Genomic DNA, 19,343 nt, shown 5'->3' with positions numbered 1-19,343 from the left:
AATTGGAAGGGAACTCCTAAATCAATCATCCAATTTTTTTTCTGGCTAATAATCCTTTGCAGCATTCCCAACAAGTGGCCATCCAACATCTGCTTGAGGATTTGTATTGAGGGAGAAGATACTACTTTTCCCTTCCCAGGCAGTCCTCTCCACCATGACATCATCCTAATTATTGGGAAGTCTCTCCCTGCTCTGCCTTTCAGTGATCTCCACTCAGCCATGGCATGCAAACAGCTTGCATTTACCAAGGCTTCTGGCCAAAACAGGTTCTCCCTCCATCCACTCACTTTGGAAAGGGAAATGAACACAAAACCTGATTCATGAATTTGCTCATTTAGTTTCTTGTTATCAAATGTTGGCTGACCAGCATGCCTTAGTGGCTAGGGCACTGAATTTAGAATTGGGCCCTGAGCAAATTATTTTACCTCTTTGGGCCTCAGTTTCCTCATCTATAAAATGACTCAGTTGAACTCAATGGCCTCTGAGGTATTTTCCTCTCAATCTGTGATCTATGAGCCTATGAGTTAGAGTAGTGAGTCTTCCATCACTGGAGGTATCCAAATGGGGACAGGACAACTACTCATTGGAGATGTGATAAGAAGAGAATCGTGCTTCAAGAAGGGGTTACATTCACTGACTTCTGAGGTCCCTCCCTCCCTTGATTTACTCTGTCTTCCATGAGAGACAGTCTAATGTGGGTAGGTTGTACAATTCCAGTTTCTAGAGGTTTCTCAGACATCACTTTTCCTCCTCTGTGTTGTTGATCAGTGATCAGCAACTCTAATGTGAGTTACAGAAACTCTCCCATGCTCCAAATACCACATTATTAAGTTTTACAAATGGAGCACAGAGCCTCAGAACTGGAAGGGGTCTAGATGGCCCTCCGGTCCAACCAATACCCTGTCACCTATTCAACCCCCCAGAAATAATCCTCTACAGCATTAATAAAGCTCCATTTATGGAAAGACCAGTCAGCTTGAGTGAGACCTCATACCTTTCTTACACTTAAACGTTCGTATTTGACAATGCTGCCTGAACTTAGGTCTCCACTGAAATCTAAACGTTCAAACCTATTGCTGTTGACTGAATTCAATGACATTGGGCACTGGGGAAGCAAAGATGAAAATGAGAGTCCTTGCCCATCAGGGGCTTATATTCTATTGGGGGAGACATCAGAAGTATAACTGGCAGGAGGCAAACAGAACGTTGTCCCAGGGCACAGATAAAAGTGAGGGTGCGGCTCTCTCTTCCTATGGCAGTGTCCATATTGTTTGCTAGTGGGCCTTTCTCCCCTAATGAATCCACAAGTATTTTTACAACACTTAGTATACTGTATACGTGTGGTGCATAGGAAATGCTTAATAAATGCTTATTGGATTGTTGAACTGAAAATGAGAAATGAGAGAGAGCTGACCTTGGAATTAGGAAGATCTGAGTTCGAGCCTGGCATACAATACCTGCTGGCTATGTGACTCTGGGCAGTATCCCTTCTCCCCTACCTCCACCCCCCAGCAACTCTCAGAGACTCTGAGATGTAGAACAGGTGCCAATCTAAAGTGATAGAGGGAATTTCCTCACCAGGTGTTCCCAGCATCAATGAAATTGCAGGTCCCCTCACCACCACCCCCACTCCCCAAATAGGTGGCTGGAATGCCTTGTGCTGGAAAAGTGTGGAGACAGGGAAGTAGCAAGTTTGTTCAGGGAAGAGCAAACAACCAGTTTGGCTGGAGTGGAAAGTTAGGAAAGGTGGACAGTGAAGATGAAGCCAGAATGGCTGCCAGGACTAGACTGTAGAAGATTTGAATGCCAGCACAAGGCAGAGAAAGAAACTGGAAACAGAGAATCCAGTTAGGAGGTAATTGAAGTAATCCAGGTCTGAGGTCATAGGACCAAGATCTGGAAGGGACCATAGAGATCATCGAGTCATAAATTTAGAGCCAGAAGGGATCTTGGAGGTCATCTGGATCAACCCCTGTGTTTTACAGATGAGGAAACTGAGGCCCAGGAAAGTTAAGTGACTTGCCAATGGGCATGCTTGTGTTTTAACATAATTTTTGAAATTCTCAATAATAATCATAATAATAATAATAATTGACATTTATACAGCCAATTAATCCAAACTCCACCTATGGAGGGAGAGCCTATTGATATTATTACATATGAAGAAACTAAAGTTCAGAGAAATCACCTGATTTACCTGATCTATGGTCACACAGCTACTGGGTGGAAGAAGCAAACCCGTACTCAGGTCCTCCTGACTCCAAGTGTAGTGCTCAATCCATCATACCACGCTGCCTCACAAATGATAAAGCCAATTAAAATACTTTTTACTTCCACCAGCTTCAGAGTGTGAGCCATCACTCTGCACACGAGAACATTTGTGATTTGGGTTAGAACGCCTGCTTTGGATGGGGACCCACATAGCTATTCAGGTACATGGTGCTGCTTCATCCTACCCTGGAAACAAAGCCCGGGTTATGTCTGATTATAGGAGACCCGTTTGATATCTGAGTTGATGTGGTAGGGGAAACACCAGGATCCCAAGGGGCCAGTGTCAATTCTAAAAGGAAAAGTTCCTCTGAACTCTGTAACACGATTCCTGTTCTAGCTGTAGGGTTTTATGTTTCTGATGATGTTAGCTGGGCTTCGTCACTCTCCATGATGAGGTGAGGCAGGAACATGAGAGCTAGACACAGTGCCAGTCTCCTCAGATCTGTAAACAAGGAAGATTCATTAGCATATCTATCACTTCAGATTTTGATCACCCTTCTACTGACAGCTTGAAGCATGTGTTTACTAGAATGGAGCTTTCCTGCTTTTGGAATCATTACTGCCAGTCAGGCAATGGTCATGTGTTGTAATGTCCCCATGGGTGTTTGGAGACCTAGACTCAAGTAGCATTTTCAAATTCTGATAGTTAAGGCTAAGAAAGGCATCAGGTCTCACTTAAGTTGATCATTCTTCCTCAAAAAACCATAAATGGAACTCGTATTAATGAACTTGTTCATTATTCTTCCTTTCAGGCGACATTAACCCCCATTTGGTCTTGTGTGCATTGGTGTCAAGTCATGATTGTAGAGGGGCTGATCGTCCAGGAACCTTTCATCTCTTCTACCTCTCACTCCTCCTGACTTTCAATGGTTTGCTACTTTTAGGCATTCAACCAAAGTGTAAGCAGAGGAAATAAGAGAAATTAAAATATATAATAGCTCATTTTTTTGCCCATTGTTAGAAGCTGTAGGGGAAAAAAGATTTTACTAGGAAAGGCAATGGAAAACTCTTAACTTAAATAATTGTTAGATGAATTTGTAAATCTTGCTCATTCCTTGCTCTTCATTATTAAAGGAAGCTGAGGGTGGGCAGTATCACCTTTGTTGACAATGTTATTTATTGTATGAGAATCAGATACAGATGACTCAGCTTCTGGGGTTGCTGTCATGCTTCATTTGTCTATACCATCTTTCATACACAATGTTTCTTCAGTAATAATCATAATCAAGATAACTAGCATTTATATAGTGCTGTGAGATTTATGAAGCATCTCAGGTTCCCTATCTGTAAAATCAGGGGAGTGGACCACTTGACCTCTGAGGTCCCTTCTGGGTCTAAGATCTATGATCTTATGACTTTTAGCAAGTCCCTCAACTTTCCTGGCTCTCAGTCTCTTCCTCTGTAAGATGAGAACACTGGGCCTGATGATTTTTGAGATTCCTTTTACCCCTACATCTGTGATCTGTGTTCCTGTGATCCAGCCGTCACTATATCTCAACCAAAGAAGTTTGGTTGAGAGTCCTTTCCAATTTCTCATGCATTACCATTTTTTCTCACAAGATGGCGTTAAATACTTTATTGTCTCCAACGGCAGATCTTGGTGGTAGTTTCACCTTTGGAATAAATAAAACCTTAAAACCTTTAAATAAAACCTCAGGCTAATGTCTACTTTTAACCAGAGGGAAAACCAAGCACAAATATTCAGTATTCTGTGTAAATCCAAACATCCAAATATCCCAACCTTCTCATCAGATGTGAAGTTGAATTTGCAAAATCACTTGCTAAGCTAAAAGTCTAATTATGTCCCAGCTGTGCTCTTTCTGGGGTTTTAGTTACTCTAAATGTTAACCAGTCCTGCAGGATAATGATAGAGGCAGAGAATCATATGGGCTTTCCCTCACTGAAGGCCTTCACGTGGAGTCTGGATGACCATTGACTGGAGATATTGATAGGGGCATTGTTGGTCAGGGAAAGGGCCTAAGTGGACTCAGAGAGTATCTAACTCTGACATTCCTTGGTGATTTCTAGCAAAATAAGATGACTAACACTAAAAAAAAAAACATTTCCCCCACAAAATTTTTTGGGGGAAGGGAAAAGAACAACTATTAAGCACCTGCTGTGTACCAGGTACTCTGCTAAGCACTTTACAAATATCTCTTTTGATAGTGGGGAGCAAAGGAGGAAGGGACCTCTGAGAGCATGGATCTCAAAATCTCAAAATTTTAGTGTTAAAAAGAATCTCAGGGGCCGCTAGGTGGCACAGTGAGTAGAGCACCAGCCCTGGAATCAGGAGGCCTCAGGGACTTGACATACTTACTAGCTGTGTGACCTTGGGCAAGTCACTGAACCCCAATTGTCCTGCCTTCTCCCCTGAAAAAAAAGGAAAGAAAAGGATCTCAGGGTTCATCTTGTCTATCCCATACCTCAATGAGAATCCCCACTACAACATGCCTGAAAAAAGCTCATCTGCTCTCTGCTTAAAGATGTCCAAAGAGAGGCTTCCATTCACTTTCCCAAGCATTCTGTTCCATGGTGGGACAGCTCTGTTTGTCAGGAAGTTTCTGCTGATCGCATCTGGCACATGGGTGCATTGTAGGTATTTAATACAATTGGCATCTTTTCAACTTCTAGTTCTGCTCTCCCAGACCAAGAGGAACAAATCAAATCCTTCCTCCCAAAGACAGCCCTTCAAATACTGAAACCCAGCTCACCCATCTCCCCACCCCCCTCTCCAATCCCAGTCTTTTTTTTTCATCTCCAGGCTAAATATGCCTGGTTCCTTCAACAAACCTCATATGTCATTAACTGAAAGCCCTTTACCATCCTGTTGCCCTCTTTGGGATATTCTCCAGCTTATCCATGTATTTTCTAAATTGTGGCAACATAGAATTGGCAACTAGAAGCTGGTGTCTGGCAACTCCAGATGAGGTCTGAGTAGTCAGAGAACATTATCTCCTCCCTCCTGGATGCTGTTTCTCTTGTGGCAACCTAAAATTGAATGAGCTTTCTTGGGTGCCATGTTGCGTCTTGTCCCATCCCATCATTTCACAGATGAAAACCAGGCCCAGAGAATCAAAATGACTTTTGCCCAAGGTCCAATAAATTAATGGCAGGAGCTAGGAGTCTAAAATTCAGCTTCCCTGTGATCTTTCTGTGCTACGGCGCCTCCCATGGATACTGATTAGAACCCTGTTGTAACATGTCTAAATTCATCCTTCTTAGAGGAGACTATAGACCTCATTCCAGCTGTGAAAAATCTACAGAGAAAGAATCATAGATAGAAACTAACGAATATCCTCATCTAGGCTCCTTTGAAGACACAAGAGAAACAGTTCCACGAGCCTGGACAAGAAGATAATTTATTTTTGTATGACTAATGATGTTACATCTTAAAGGCAACCCTAAATATTTTGCTAGTGTTAAAAAATAGTTTCTAAATTGCTTTACTTAGTTTATCTCATTTGAGTTTCCCAACAACTCTGGGAGGTGGGTACTGTAAATATTGTGAATTCCTAAATATTAGATGGATTGTTGTCTAGGGTGAAGAGAGAGAGGACAGGATTGCAAACATCTAGCCTGTGTGAAGATGAATAACTCTTCCATGATAATAATAATATTTACCCTATTTTGCCTTTTGTATTGTAAGCTTCTTGGGGGCAGGAGCCATTTTTTTGCCTTTCTTCATATCCCCAGTGCCTAACACAATGTCTAGCACTTAGTAGGAGCTTAAGAAATGTTTATTGATTGACCTATGATTTTTTTGGTGTGGGGGGCTCCCGATGAGAGAACTCCTTCTATGAGTACAGATTGGCACCTGGTCTGAAATTCATAGTAGACAGTTGCTTGGGACAGTAAAGAGGTTAAGTGACTTATAAGGTCACCCAGACAGTGTCGGAAGTGGAATTCAAACTCAGGTCTTCCTTACTCTAAGCCAAGGGGAATTCTCTGTCTACTATATCTTACTACTTCTCAGGCAACACAACCACCCTCCATTCCTTAGTCACATCTACCCCATATAGTTTGTCCATTGCCAAGTCTCATTGTTCCTACCTTTACAACATTTCTCATATATGCCCCCTTCCCTCTGCCAAAGCCATCACTCTGGGGCAGGTCCTCAGCGCCTCACAACTGGACTAATGCAGTTACCTTATGGTTGGTCTCCTTGCCTCAAGCTTCCCTTCATTCTATTCCATCCTTCTCTCTGAAGCCAAAGTGATCTTGTTAAATCTCAGGTCTGACCATGCTACTCCCCTACTTTGTAAACCCCAGTTTCTCCCTATAACCTCCAGGATCAATTATAAAATGATCCTTTTGGCTTTTAAAGCCCTTTTTGATGTTAGCCCTTTCCAGCCTTCTTATGCTTTGGGACCTTCCATATACTCTATGGTCCAGGGATGCTGGCCTCCTTACTGGCCCTCATATATGACATTCTATCTTCTGATTTGGGGCCTTTTCACTTGTGACAGCTTGTCTCCAAATCCTGACTTCTTTCAAGACTTAAGTCAAATTCTACCTTCCGCCTTTTCCAATTCCCCTCTCTGCTAGTGTCTTCCCCAGGAGATTATCTCTAATTTATCCTGATCTGTCTTATATGTACATGGGTATTTGCATGTGGTCTCTTCCATTAGGGTGTGAGCTCCTTGAGGGTAGGGGGAGTGTTTTTGCCTTTCTGATTAGCACAGTCCATGGCACAGAGTAAATGTTTACTAAATGCTTGTTGACTGACATGACTACCTCTTATTTCTATGGAAAACATGAAAATCCATGTAAAATTCTGGATATTTTTCCTCTCTTGTTGCAGGAGGCCGAGGGAAAGATGGCGCCCCAATCATAACCTTTCCTGAGTTTGCAGGCTTCAGCGAAATCCCTGATGAAGATTTCCTGAATGTTGTCACCTACTTGACCAGCATCCCCAGGTAAGCCAGGATGGCTCTAGTCTGATCCTTTCCCTGACTCTTCCCTCCTGTGTTTGTCTTCTGGCTGCGTGTAAGGATAAAGAAGGAATTTTTCTTCCACATCAGTACATTTCTCATGAATGGGCTGATCATTTCAGTGAAGGAGTACAATCAAAACTTGAGACATATTGGAATTGAAAAACAAGAATGTTGATGAGTCTTTATACTTCAAATTACATATTTAGAACTGGAAGGAATCTTAAAGGACCTCTAATAATAGATTAAAGCTACCAGGAAACCTAGAAGTCATTATATCCAACCTCCTCAGAGAAGTTGAGTGACTTAACTAAGGCCACATAGCTACTAAGTCTCTGAGGTGGAATTTCAAGCCAGGTCATCTTGGCTACATGTCTATTGTCCTATCCAAACCATCATACTACCTTCCCATTCTGAAGGCAGCATGATATAGTGGATAGAAAACTCAGTTTTGAAGTCAGTAGAGACAGGTTCAAATCCTGGTTTGGCATTTGATAGCTTTGGGACCTTGGGAAAGACCTTGGGCTTTTTCCTCATTTATAAAATGGTGATAACAATCTTATCACTGTCTATGACCCAGATGTGTTTGGGGTGGAGGGAAGAAGGAACTTTGCAGAGATTAAAGCACTATAAAACCATAGATAAACAGTTCATCTGGAGTACCTGCCCTAAGACTAAGGTGTCCTTTGGCACCAAAGGCAATTTCCTTTTTCAAACACAATAAATGTTATATGAGAAACAATATTCAACACCTATCTATGCAAGCAGCTATATTTGACAACATGTATATTAAAATTCATTAATTTGAATGCATAAAATGCCTTGACACCTCAGACCTTCCAGGTCCCCCTTCATTTTTTCTTATATGACTAGAATTAATGTGTATTATTCCATTCTGCTAAGTCTGCTGTTTCGTTTTGTTTTTTTGGTTTTGCTTTCGTATTACTTCATAAAGGTCTTTGGAAGTTTCTGTTCGGTTAATGTACCATGATAAATTTCATCATTCCCTTATCTTGAAACATTTAGGTGTGTCTTAAAGTCTTTTTTTCAATTACATAAAATGGGGGATTTTTGAATACCTGACTCTTTTTTTTTGTAGCTGTTACTGTTTTTGATAACACTATTGGAGTAAGTTCCAAGCAATGGAACTATTGGTTCAGAGGGTATGATTATTTTTTGTGTATTGCTGATTTACACTCTAGAAAGATTCTACAGTTTTGCAGGTCTGCCACTAATGAATGACTAGACTTTTTTTCCTCCAAAATCCCACCAGAATTCGGATTCTTATTTTTGCTAAGATGCTTTAATTTACATGCTGTATCCCCTATTAGAATATAAACGCTTTGAGGGAAGGGGTACTTTTTGTTTATGTCTTTGTATCCAAAATGCCTTGTCCTTTTCTTTTTGTTTTGTTTTGTTTTTGGATTGCACTGAAATTCACCATATTCTCAATAAGGGAACTTCCTCTGCCAATGCAGATCAGCAAATATAGTGCAACTAGTTGTTTTAGAAGCAGTTACCTGAGATTTGAAAAGAAAGCAGCATATGTCAGATGGGGAACTTGAACTCAGGTTTCCTTAACCTCTCTTCATTCATTGGTTATACTGCTTCTGTCCTTCCACATGGTAGACCCTTAATAAGTGCTTATTGGGCTGAATTGAATTGACTGGGATTCTCTAATTAGTTAATTATTAGTGTATTTTTAAATTTGGGGCTTATATATTTGTTTCTATTTATATATGCATAGGCATATACATATGTATATATGAAGAGAGGAGAGAGAAGAGAGAGAGAAAACTTCTTGCCCACTTAGTTGGCAGGCATTGTGTCTCTTCGTAGAATGATGCTTGTCTTTGAAGAAAGAGCAATTGTCAATCATAATTATTCCATTCATCCCTTTCCCCCCATCATTCTCTTTTACTTCACTTCTACTCTTCCTCCCACCCCTGGTGTCTTGGTGAGAAAAGTGGGGAACGAAGGAGAATGCTTGAGATATAGGAATTGGAGTGGCTGATTTCCAGCTTTCAATTGGGTATAGATCAGAATAAATGCCATGGCTAGTTGTGTGAGTTCATGGTACTCGTGTGTGAGTTTGTGGTACTCCAAAAGATTGTCTCATACGTCCCTGTTAGAGCACTAGTGCCTGATAAGAGACTGTGGCACTTGACATATCAAATGTTCTGAAGTCAATGGGAACAGGGCTCTGGACCCCAGAGGAACCCTTCTACCCAGTCTTTCATTCAATAAACATTTATTAAATGCCTGCTATGTTCCATGTGCCATTCTGGTTCCTGTGGGGAAGATGTTCCTTCAATACAATGAGGGTATTTCAGCGCTGGCCAACCTCTCTCCACTGGCACAGTAGGATCGTAGCTTTAACAGACACAGAGAAGTTTTATAAAGTGAATATGATCTTGGTCTACATTAAGAGGGCTAGAGCTTCCAGAAACAGGGAGGCAACAGTCTCATTTCATTTTTCTTTGGGCTCCTTTGGCCTCACTAGGGTTACTGGGTTCAGTTCTAGGCACTGCCTTCTTTTCATTGGCAAAGATCACGGTCACAGAATCATAGCTTTAGGGGTGGAAGAGACCTTAGAAGCTACCTGGTCCAACCCCTTCATTTTGCATGTGAGGAAACTGAGACCCAGAGACATAAGAGATGCTTAATAAATGTTTGTTGACTGACTAACAGAAAGGCCTTGAACTCATGCTGTATGAGGATTGCTTGAATGAGTCAGGCACGTTTAACTTGGAGAAAAGAAAATTTAGGGGAAACATGAGAGCCTCCTTCAAGAGTCTGAAGGCAAGTATCACATGGAAGAGGGGATAACCCTTATTTTCTTTGGTCCCAAAGGGCAGAACTTGGAGCAGTGAGTTGAGGTTGCAAGGAGACCAATTTAGGTTCAATGTCAGGAAGAACTTCTTAAGATAAAGGCATCTAAAATGGCAGCTGGGATGGAGCAATGGACCTAGAATCAAGAAGATCTGAGTTCAAATCCAGCCTCAGACACTTACCAGCTGTGTGACCCTGGGCAAGTCACTTAACCCTGTTTGCCTCAGTTTCCTCATCTGTAAAATGAACTGGAGAAGATAGTGGCAAACCACTCCAGTGAAGAAAATCCCAAATGGGGTTACAGAGAGTCAGATATGACTGAAAATGACTCAACAACAACAATAACTCAAAGGAAGAAGGGAGTCTTCAAGCAGGGAGATATCATTGGATCTGGACCCTGGAGGAAGGGTACACTTTTATTCGTTAATTAAAAAAATATGCAGTGCATGCCTACTGTGTCGTGTGCTGTGTTTTGGTAGGCAGAGATGGGAGAGAAGGACATTATGTAGAAATAAGGATGTGAGCAAAGACAAAAAGGTGGGAAAGAAAAACAAGCAGAATTTCAGAATGGGAAGAGATGACAGCAGAAACTCAATCTAGTATGTGGCGATGAGAAAACACTGGCTCTGGAGTCTGAGGAGCTGGGTTCAAATCCTACCTCTCACCCTTACTCCCTGGGTGACCTTGGCCAAACCTCTTCCCTTCATTTCCCCAGGCCTCTGAAGTGAGGGGATTGGGGCCCATAGCCTCTTCCTGCAATTTCCACCCATTGTTCATGGGGCCAAGCAGAAAACATCTAATTCAGAACTGGGGAAACTGTGGCCTTCTAGGTCCTTGGGTGCAGACTTTTGACCAAGTCCAGGCTTTACAAATCAAGTCCTTTTGTTAAAGGGATTTGTTCTGTGAAGTTTGGATTCAGTCAAAGGGCCGCACTTGAGCCCTTCTTCAGGTGTGAATTCTAGAACTGAGCAGGATAACACCAATGTGTTAAGAGAGAAAGGTTCTTTAGGCTTGTGAGCAGATAAAGCAGACACATAGTCATTGATTTCTTGGAAATCACAGGACTGCCTCAACCACCCTCACACATCCCATTCCTGACTCATGTAGGGTCTGCTAAAACCCCCAGATTTTTTTTTTCACTTAAATAGTATCTCCACTAACTCCCACTATCTCACTATTATGAAATTGCTATTTCCCAACTGCCCAGATATAGAAGGGCAGAGAGAGAGGGAAAAGTCAGTGGAATCAGAGGTTGTTTTCTTAGCAGGGTGGGGTCATTAACTGAAATAGGGATGTCAAGAGAAGGAGCTGATTTGGCCTAGGAGATCAGGAATGTGATTTTGTTCAAGTCAAATTCCATGTGCCAAGGGAATGTCCAGGCAGAAATGCCCAGTGGCCAGGTGGAAATTAAACAGAGATGCACATGTGATGTGGAACTGAAGAGAGAAGCTGCAGAGGTTTGCACATGGAGGTGACAGCTGCCTCAGAGCCTTGGTCCAGGCTATCTCCCATGCCCAGGATGCCATCCCTCCCCACCAGTACCTCGTGGACTTTCTAACTTCCTTGAAATCCCAGCTAAAATCCCACCTTCTACAAGAAGCCTTTCCCAATCCCTCTTAATTCTGGTGCCTTCCCTCTGTTAATTATTTCCTATTTATCCTGTATATAGCTTGTCTTGAATATATTAGTTTACATATCATCTCCCTCATTAGATTGTAAGCTCATTGAAGGCAGGGACTGTCTTTTGCCTCTTTTTGTATCACCAGTACTTAGTACAGTGCCTGGCACACAGTAGGTACTTAAATGCTTGTTGATTGATCGAAAGCTTGAGAGATTGACTACACATGTGTAATCTTTATCAAATTGTTTGCTATCTCAGGGTCAAGGAAGGTGGGGCAGAGAAGAAAGGGAGGAAGGAGCAGAGGGAGAAAAGGGAAAGAGGAGACAAGGAGTGGAGAGAGGAAGCAGGAAGAGGGGAGGGGAGGAAGGGAAGGAGAGAATTTGGAACTTAAAAATTTAGAAAATGACTGTTAAAAACTTTTTACATGTAATTGGAAAAATTAAAATATTAAAAAACAAAACAAAAAGAAAAAAAGCATGAGAGATTAGAAGAGTTAATTGAAGGAGAGTTGTGATAGAGATAGAAGAGAAATAAGAGAATCTATCCATCCATCCAACCATCCATCTTTCCACTGATTCATCCATCCATCCACCCATTCCACAGGTCTGTCAACCATAAGCATGGTGCTAGGCTGGGCATACAATCATAAATGGGTCATAGTCATTGCCTTCAAGGAGCTACAGCCCAGTATGGCAAAGGATCGAAAGTCTGGGACCGTCTTTAGGCTTGTGAGCAGCTAAAGCTGATACGTAGTCATTGACTTCTTGGAGATGCACAGGAATGCCTCAAAGACCCTTGCACACCATGGGCTGTTATCAAGCGAAACCATTTCCCCATTCCCCACTCAGGCATAAGTGTGGGAGTGCAACTGAGCCACAGGACTATTTGTCCCTATCTCTGTTTCAGTCACGGGTTCATGTTGTGTCACTGAGTCTCATCCCCCACTCCCCCAGATACTTGGAATCAACTTTGTGCAATAACAGGAAAACTAATTCTTTCTTCTCTGGGCCAGTGACCTATGCCACACATTATCAATTTTTCATTAAGCAACTCTGGCCCTAGTCCAAGGCCCAACACAACAGAAAAATCTGCCCATCTTGTGGCAAGGACAAGAAAACTTTTAGGTTAATGGAGTGGAAGGGAAATATGCTTAAAGTTCATCATCACGTAGATCTATGCTGATTTGCTTACAGGGAATCCTCTATAATGAAGAATTCTGTATAACAAATGTTTTCTCTGATATTTGTTCATATAATAGTCACATTTTTTAACAAAAAGATATGAAAGCTCCCTTATGTCTATTACATAGCAATGAATAGACAGTTCAATTAATTTTTAAAAATTTAATTAAGGGAATTTAAAAAAAATATAACTTAAAAGGATCACATTATTTCGGTAATATAATTAATTATTGGTTAACTTAACTGCTTTTGACATGGTTTGTCTGAAGTTCTGAATCAAGCTTTTCCCATTCTTGAATGAGTTCTACCTCACACAATTTATTCAGGAATGGGTGTTGTTGGGCAAAGTATTTAATTTCTGGACCTCAGTTTGTTTCTCATTAAAATAGGTAGGGGCAGGGGCAGCTAGGTGGTGCAGTGAGTAGAGCACCGGCCTTGAAGTCAGGAGGACTTGAGTTCAAATCCAGCCTCAGACACTTTGCACACTTACTAGCTGTGTGACCTTGGGCAAATCACTTAACCCCAATTGCCCTGCCTTCTCCCCTGCAAAAAAAATAAATTGAAAAAAAGAAAGCTTTTAAAATTGGTAGGGGCAGTGGGTATGAAGGCATATTGTCTATTATCTATTATCTTGGAAGGCAAAGGTTGGTGGGTCTGTTGAGCTCAGGAATTCTGAGTGACAGTAAGTCCAAAGTGGATTAAGTGTCCTCATTAAGTCAAGGGCCAATATGTTGGGCCTCCAGGAATGAGGCCGGGCAGGAAGCTGTCTAAGCAAGGGTGAGCCAGCCCAGGCTAGAAACACCAGGTTAAAGCTTCCGTGTGGATCAGTATTAGGATCCTGCCTATGAGTGGCCACTGCCCTTCCAACCTCTAATGGGAGCGGGGAGACATATATAAGTCCATTCAGCATAAAGTGAATATATACAAAATAGTTAAATATAAAGTAATTTGGGAAAGACCAGAGGTGCTAATAGTTGGGAGCACCAGGAGAGGGTTTATGGTACGTGAAGATGGTACCTGAGCTGCATCTTAACCAGAACTTAAGAATATCTTGAGTGACCAAGCTTCACCAATGGATGTGGTACTTTCTTTTTAATCCACAAAGTAAATAAAATAGATACAGGATGACCCTTTTTATTTCAAGGTAAAATTATTATGACATTTTTGCATTGATTGATGTACCTAGTCCTTCCGGTGTTAAAGGGGGATGCTCTGAGGTAGAGATAAGGATCGAGGGTATTCTGGACATATGAGCTGGTCAGTGCAAAAGCGGAGAGATGAAAGATGGTGTGTCATGAATGGGGAATGGAGAGCCCCAGTTTGGCTAGATTGTAGAGTGTGCAGAAGGAAAGTAGTGTCTGATGAGGTTGGAAAGGTGGGTGGGGGCCAGGTTGTGTAAGGCTTTCAATGCTAAACAGAGGAATTTACATTTGATAATATCATCAATAGGAAGTCACTAAAGCTGATCACTCATGACTTGGTTCATTACACATCATAGACTCTCTTTTCTCCCCCATCCCCATTATCCTGGAAAGTAGACAGCGAAGGGGACTGCTTAGGTGAGAAGGAAGATACCTGTGTATTCAAGATGTGGAGGAAAATCTGGAGCCAACTCTGACTGGTAGATAGTAAGATGAGGGGAGGTAAAAAGTGGGCGAGTTGTAGGTGAAGATGTCAGGACAGTGCTGGAATATGGTTTGCATCCTTAGTTTTTAATGAGGACAAAACTTTGCTTGGACCCTGTACCCGAAGAAAAGTTGGCTATTGTCTACCAGTCCTAAGAGGAAAAGGAGCAAAACTGTAACAAATATAAACGAACTCTTGTTTTCTCTTTTAACGTAGCCCCCTCTTCTTCCAGTTGAGTTATTTTTTTCCTCCCAGAGATAGTTGTGGGCTCCTCTAGCCAACTAGTTACTATCTGCTGTATAATTTGTCAGATATACCCCAAAATAAACTAGAGACAGCAAGGACACTCACTTTAGAGTCAGAAGACCAGGGATTTAGTTAATCTCTTCCTTCCCATTCTTTCCCCTGAGCATCAGTTGTCCCATCTGTTAGATGGGAATGATATTTATACCACTACCCCACCTCACTGGTTGTTATGAGGAAAGCATTTTGAGCTTTGTAAAGCTCGAGTCCCACATAAATGACACTCTTGTTAATATCAAACTCCCAATCTGCAGCTGTATTTATGACAACACTAATCTAACTTCTTTGAGTTAATATTTCTCAGAGTTAATCTTTTTTAAAAAGTTTAATCTATGCGCTTTGTTCTTACAGCACATTAATTGCAGGAAATGCTTATTTCCCTCCAACCCCTCCCTCAAGATTGAATTCTCCTTTATAACAAAGCAAAATTAAATTAAATTAAGCCAAAAAAATGCCCCATTCAGGCAACCACCTCTAATAATGTATGTCATAGTAGTTCTCCTTCTCTTTGACATGAAGAGGAAAGTATGATGCAATATTTTTTTTCTTTTTTTTTCAGGTGGTCAGAGTTTGACTTCCTTCTAAAAGTTTTTTATTTGGCTGTTATGGTCACTGTGTATGTTGTTTTCTTAGTTCTGCTGATTTCATTATGCATCAGTCCGTAGCCATCTTCCCACTACACTTAATTCTGCAAAACTCAAGTTTTTATATGCGTGCACAGCTCATTGAGTTTTTATTTCTCCATTCTTGGACCTGTTTCCCTTGGCCAGTTGTGTTTTCATTGCTAGAAAGTGGGAATATCTCATCATCCAGGCATTATTTGTTCGATTTTTAATTTCTTCTTCTTCTTCTTCTTCTTCTTCTTCTTCTTCTTCTTCTTCTTCTTCATCTTATTCTTATTCTCCTCCTACTCCTCCCTCTCTCTCTCTCTCTCTGTCTCTCTGTTTCTGTCTCTCTCTCTCTCTCTCTCTCTCTCTGTTTCTGTCTCTCTCTCTCTCTCTCTCTCTTTCTCTCCCCCATGCCCCATTCCATCCAAGAACCAACATAGTGAACATTTTTAAAAGGAATTCATGCTGTTGTCCCTAATTTTTTTTAAAGATTAGTCACTCTCCTGGAATATATAAAAAAGAGACTCACTTCAAGAATGACAGACAGTGTGGTAGAAGGGGTTCTAGCTGGCCTCACAGTGGGGAGACCCAGGTCCTACTTCTGACACGTGCTGGCCTGGGCAAGTCACCTTATCTCCCTGTCTTATAGATAACTCTCTGAGAAATAAGCTGCAGAGAAGGTGCTGACTTGCCTTGGTAGAAGGAATTTCCTCCTCTGGGAATTCTCTCTATCAATGAAATCTCAGGTCCGATCCCTATGATGGTCAAGGAGAAGAGTGGAACTCCCAGGGTTGTTGTGAGCATCCAATTCGAATAATATTTGTAAAAGCACTTAGCGCAGTACCTGGCATATTGTTTTTTGTTTTGTTTTTCAGTCCTTTTCAGTCTGCCATTTCCTTCTCTAGCTCATTTTATAGATAAGGAAACTGAGGCAAACAGGGTTAAGTGACTTGCCCAGGGTCACACAGCTAATAAGTGTCTGAGGCCACATTTGACCCCAGGCCTGGTGCTCTATTCACTGCACCACCTGGCCACTGTACCTGGCACCTTCCCTATCTAATGCACCACCCAGCTGCCTAAGAGACTAGGATGAAGAGGGAGTGCATTCCAGGCATGGGGGATAGCTGATACAATAATGTGGAGATGAGAGATGGTGTATGTTGTGTAAGGAACTCTAAGAAGGCCATTTGGGAGGGATTGTAAAGTACTTGAAGGTATAATATATAATGCATAATAAGCCTGGGAAAGTAGGTTGGAGCCAGGTTGCAAAGGACTGTATGCCGAGAAAGAGCTCCATTGATAGTAAAGAATGGAAGAGATATGGTGGTCAACCATGATAAGAATTTCAACTGTAATCTTTAAATAAATAGAGAGGTGCATGGGGACCCCTTCTATTTAATCGAAAAATTACAATTGGATTCTTACCATGACTTTCTTTGATAGCCTTAGCAGACACAAGTTTTTGGCTAATCCCTGGCCTTAAGGGCCAGTCATGCAACAATTCCCAGGAAAACCTCATCCCACTCATTCCTTTCCTGGTCTTTGAACATCCAGTGCTCAGCAGTAGATAAACAACAGATTTCTGATGAATAAAGTCCTTTTCTGGGCTTGTTTATTCTTCTCCAGGGACTGAAGGTATCATGTGGAAATGAGGGGCTGAATCTGGCAATAGTCCCTGGTAGCCACAGAGGCCTCCCTTATCTCTTCCATTCCCTTCAGATTCCCAGAGCCAGGTGAGATCTGAGCTGCAGATAGCACCACTCAGCTATTTCTGAGATGCCTTTGTTCCGGAGGAAGGGTGCTCCTTTCTGAAGGAAAAGATCATTCCCCAAGTGAAAATTGGGGAGAGACATAGTAGGTGCTGATAACAACCATCGTCTTCAACACCAGCTTTCTCAGATTGGTGTCCAGGAGTCTGTCCAGCTGGCAGCTTACTTATCCAGACTTCTCATACCTTCCTTCCCCCCCATATTCTCTGCATTCCAGTGACACCAGCCTCTTGGCTTCTCCTAACATAAAACACTCCATTACCTGACTGGGAATTTTCATGGGCTATTACCCATTCCTAGAATTCTCTCCCCTTTATCATCTCCACTTCCTGGCTTCTCTGGCTTCCTCAAGTCTCAGCTAAAATCTCGCCTTCTACAAGAGGCCTTTTCTCCTGCTTTCCTCTGAGATTTTCCATAGATTCTATTCTGCCCATTGTGAAGAGGTTGAGATATTGTAGGTGACTGGCCCAAGGAGAACACCAGCACTTCTAAGGGTAAAGCTTGATATACTTTACTATCTTCTAAAACAGCAAGTTGTTCAGATCTTCCATCAAAGCAGACAGATTTCCCGTTCACTTGAGAGATTGTGGCTATAACAGGATACCCAGAAGAAGGATATGCAAATGGTCCAACCAGTCCCTGGTCTTCTGCCTACTGAGACATCTTCTTGCATCCCTGACCTTTCCCCCCAACAGGGGCTTGTATTGTCTCTACCTCCACACCCTCTTTCTAAGCCTTCAAACTACCTGAGCTTTCTTTTGGCCAGCCCTACCCCAAGGGTCCCCACTGAAAATAGGAGCCGGGACCTGTTGTGTTTGGAACCCAAAACCAGAAAACAGCTATCACATTCCGACAGCATCATCTCTCCTCCAAGCTAAACATTCCCAGTTCATAGGGCATGATCTTAAATCTCTTCCCCATCCCTGCTGCCCTCCTCCAGGCATTTTCCAGTTTATCAGTTTTTATGAATTTCTGACTTTCATCCTGTTTCTCTTGTTCCTGGTGGGAAAATTCCCAAGGCTGTTCCCCTCCCATTCCAGTGGGAGAAAATGGTGTTTCTTCCTCCCTCCCCTTTCCTTCTTCCCACTCCCCACAGCTAAGGGAGTGTCTTTAGGGCCATCCTTAGCCCCAGGACTCCCTTTATCTGATTAGCTAACAAACCCATTCTTGGAGCCCCAGCTTTCCGAGCTTTGTCCCAGGTCTCAGCCCAGACTTGATCAAGGCACTCCCCCTTTCAGAGCTAAGAGAAGCCACCCAGCTACAGCTACAGTCGTCTCAGACTGTCTCCCATCATTTTGTCTCCCTCCCCACGGTAGGCCGGTAGGTTGATAACAAGCATTTATTAAGCACTTAATGATGCTAAGAACTAGATACAAAGAGAAGCAAAAAGATAGTCCCTGTCCACAAGGAGCTTATATTCTAAAGGATCAGCCGGTCCATCAATAAGCATTTATTAAGTACCTACTAGTATGCCAGGCACTGTACTGAGCACTTGGGATACAAAGAAAGGCAAAAGACAGTCTTTGCCCTCAAGGAGCTTATAATCTCATGGGGAAAGACGAAATATAAAAAGGGAAGAGGAGAATAAGGGGCACCTGGGTGGGGGCATGGTGGCAAAATCCTTAAAATCAGAAGTGCAGCTGAGAGAGGAATTAGATGGTCAGTCTAAGTCCATCTCCAAAATTGACCCCCCCACCCAAAACAAGGAACCCACCTATGGGAAGAGCCTGGCATGACAGAAGGCTATTGCAGCTTCTCATTAGAAGGCCCTAGGTGCTGGGGAAAGTTCCAAGGTGAGAGGGCACTGAGTGCAGCCTCCTCTTGATTGCCTGGGCACCCCACTTTATCACACTGGTGGGACCTCTTCCCCAAACCCTCCCAGCACTCCTCAGAATACCACACGCTAGTATCTGACCGCTCTGGCAAAAGCTGTGTTGTCCTCTCTGTCACCTTCTTTCTTTCTAACCCAAGAGGTCATTCTTCGCCAAACCCAGTTGGCCGTACCAAATGAAGCAGTCCTGAGGGACCTCAAAGTCTGGATTTGGCTTTAACGATTTCCATAGTTTCCATATATTTGCTAAGATCATCACATAATATAAACGCATTAGAAACTAAGCACAGAGGATGTAAAGTCAAACCCAAGCACGGTTGTAGTTGGTCTGGCTCCCCTTGCCCATATGCTATCCTGGCACAGATGGTGA

The 19,343-nt window shown here is 42.3% G+C and overlaps 1 protein-coding gene across 1 annotated transcript in view; it reads left to right on the top strand.

The window, feature by feature from the left end:
* MCF2L2 (MCF.2 cell line derived transforming sequence-like 2) overlaps positions 1-19,343 on the top strand; it is a 280,804-nt gene that overhangs the window by 13,860 nt on the left and 247,601 nt on the right. The window contains exon 3 of the mRNA XM_036755690.1: positions 7,073-7,187. Within this exon, the coding sequence (XP_036611585.1) occupies positions 7,073-7,187 (115 nt within the window). The remainder of the gene's footprint in view (positions 1-7,072; positions 7,188-19,343) is intronic.

This window comes from Trichosurus vulpecula, chromosome 4, assembly GCF_011100635.1.
Source record: "Trichosurus vulpecula isolate mTriVul1 chromosome 4, mTriVul1.pri, whole genome shotgun sequence".
NCBI classification, from domain to species: Eukaryota; Metazoa; Chordata; class Mammalia; order Diprotodontia; family Phalangeridae; genus Trichosurus; species Trichosurus vulpecula.
This window is presented reverse-complemented; position numbering and strand designations above follow the sequence as displayed.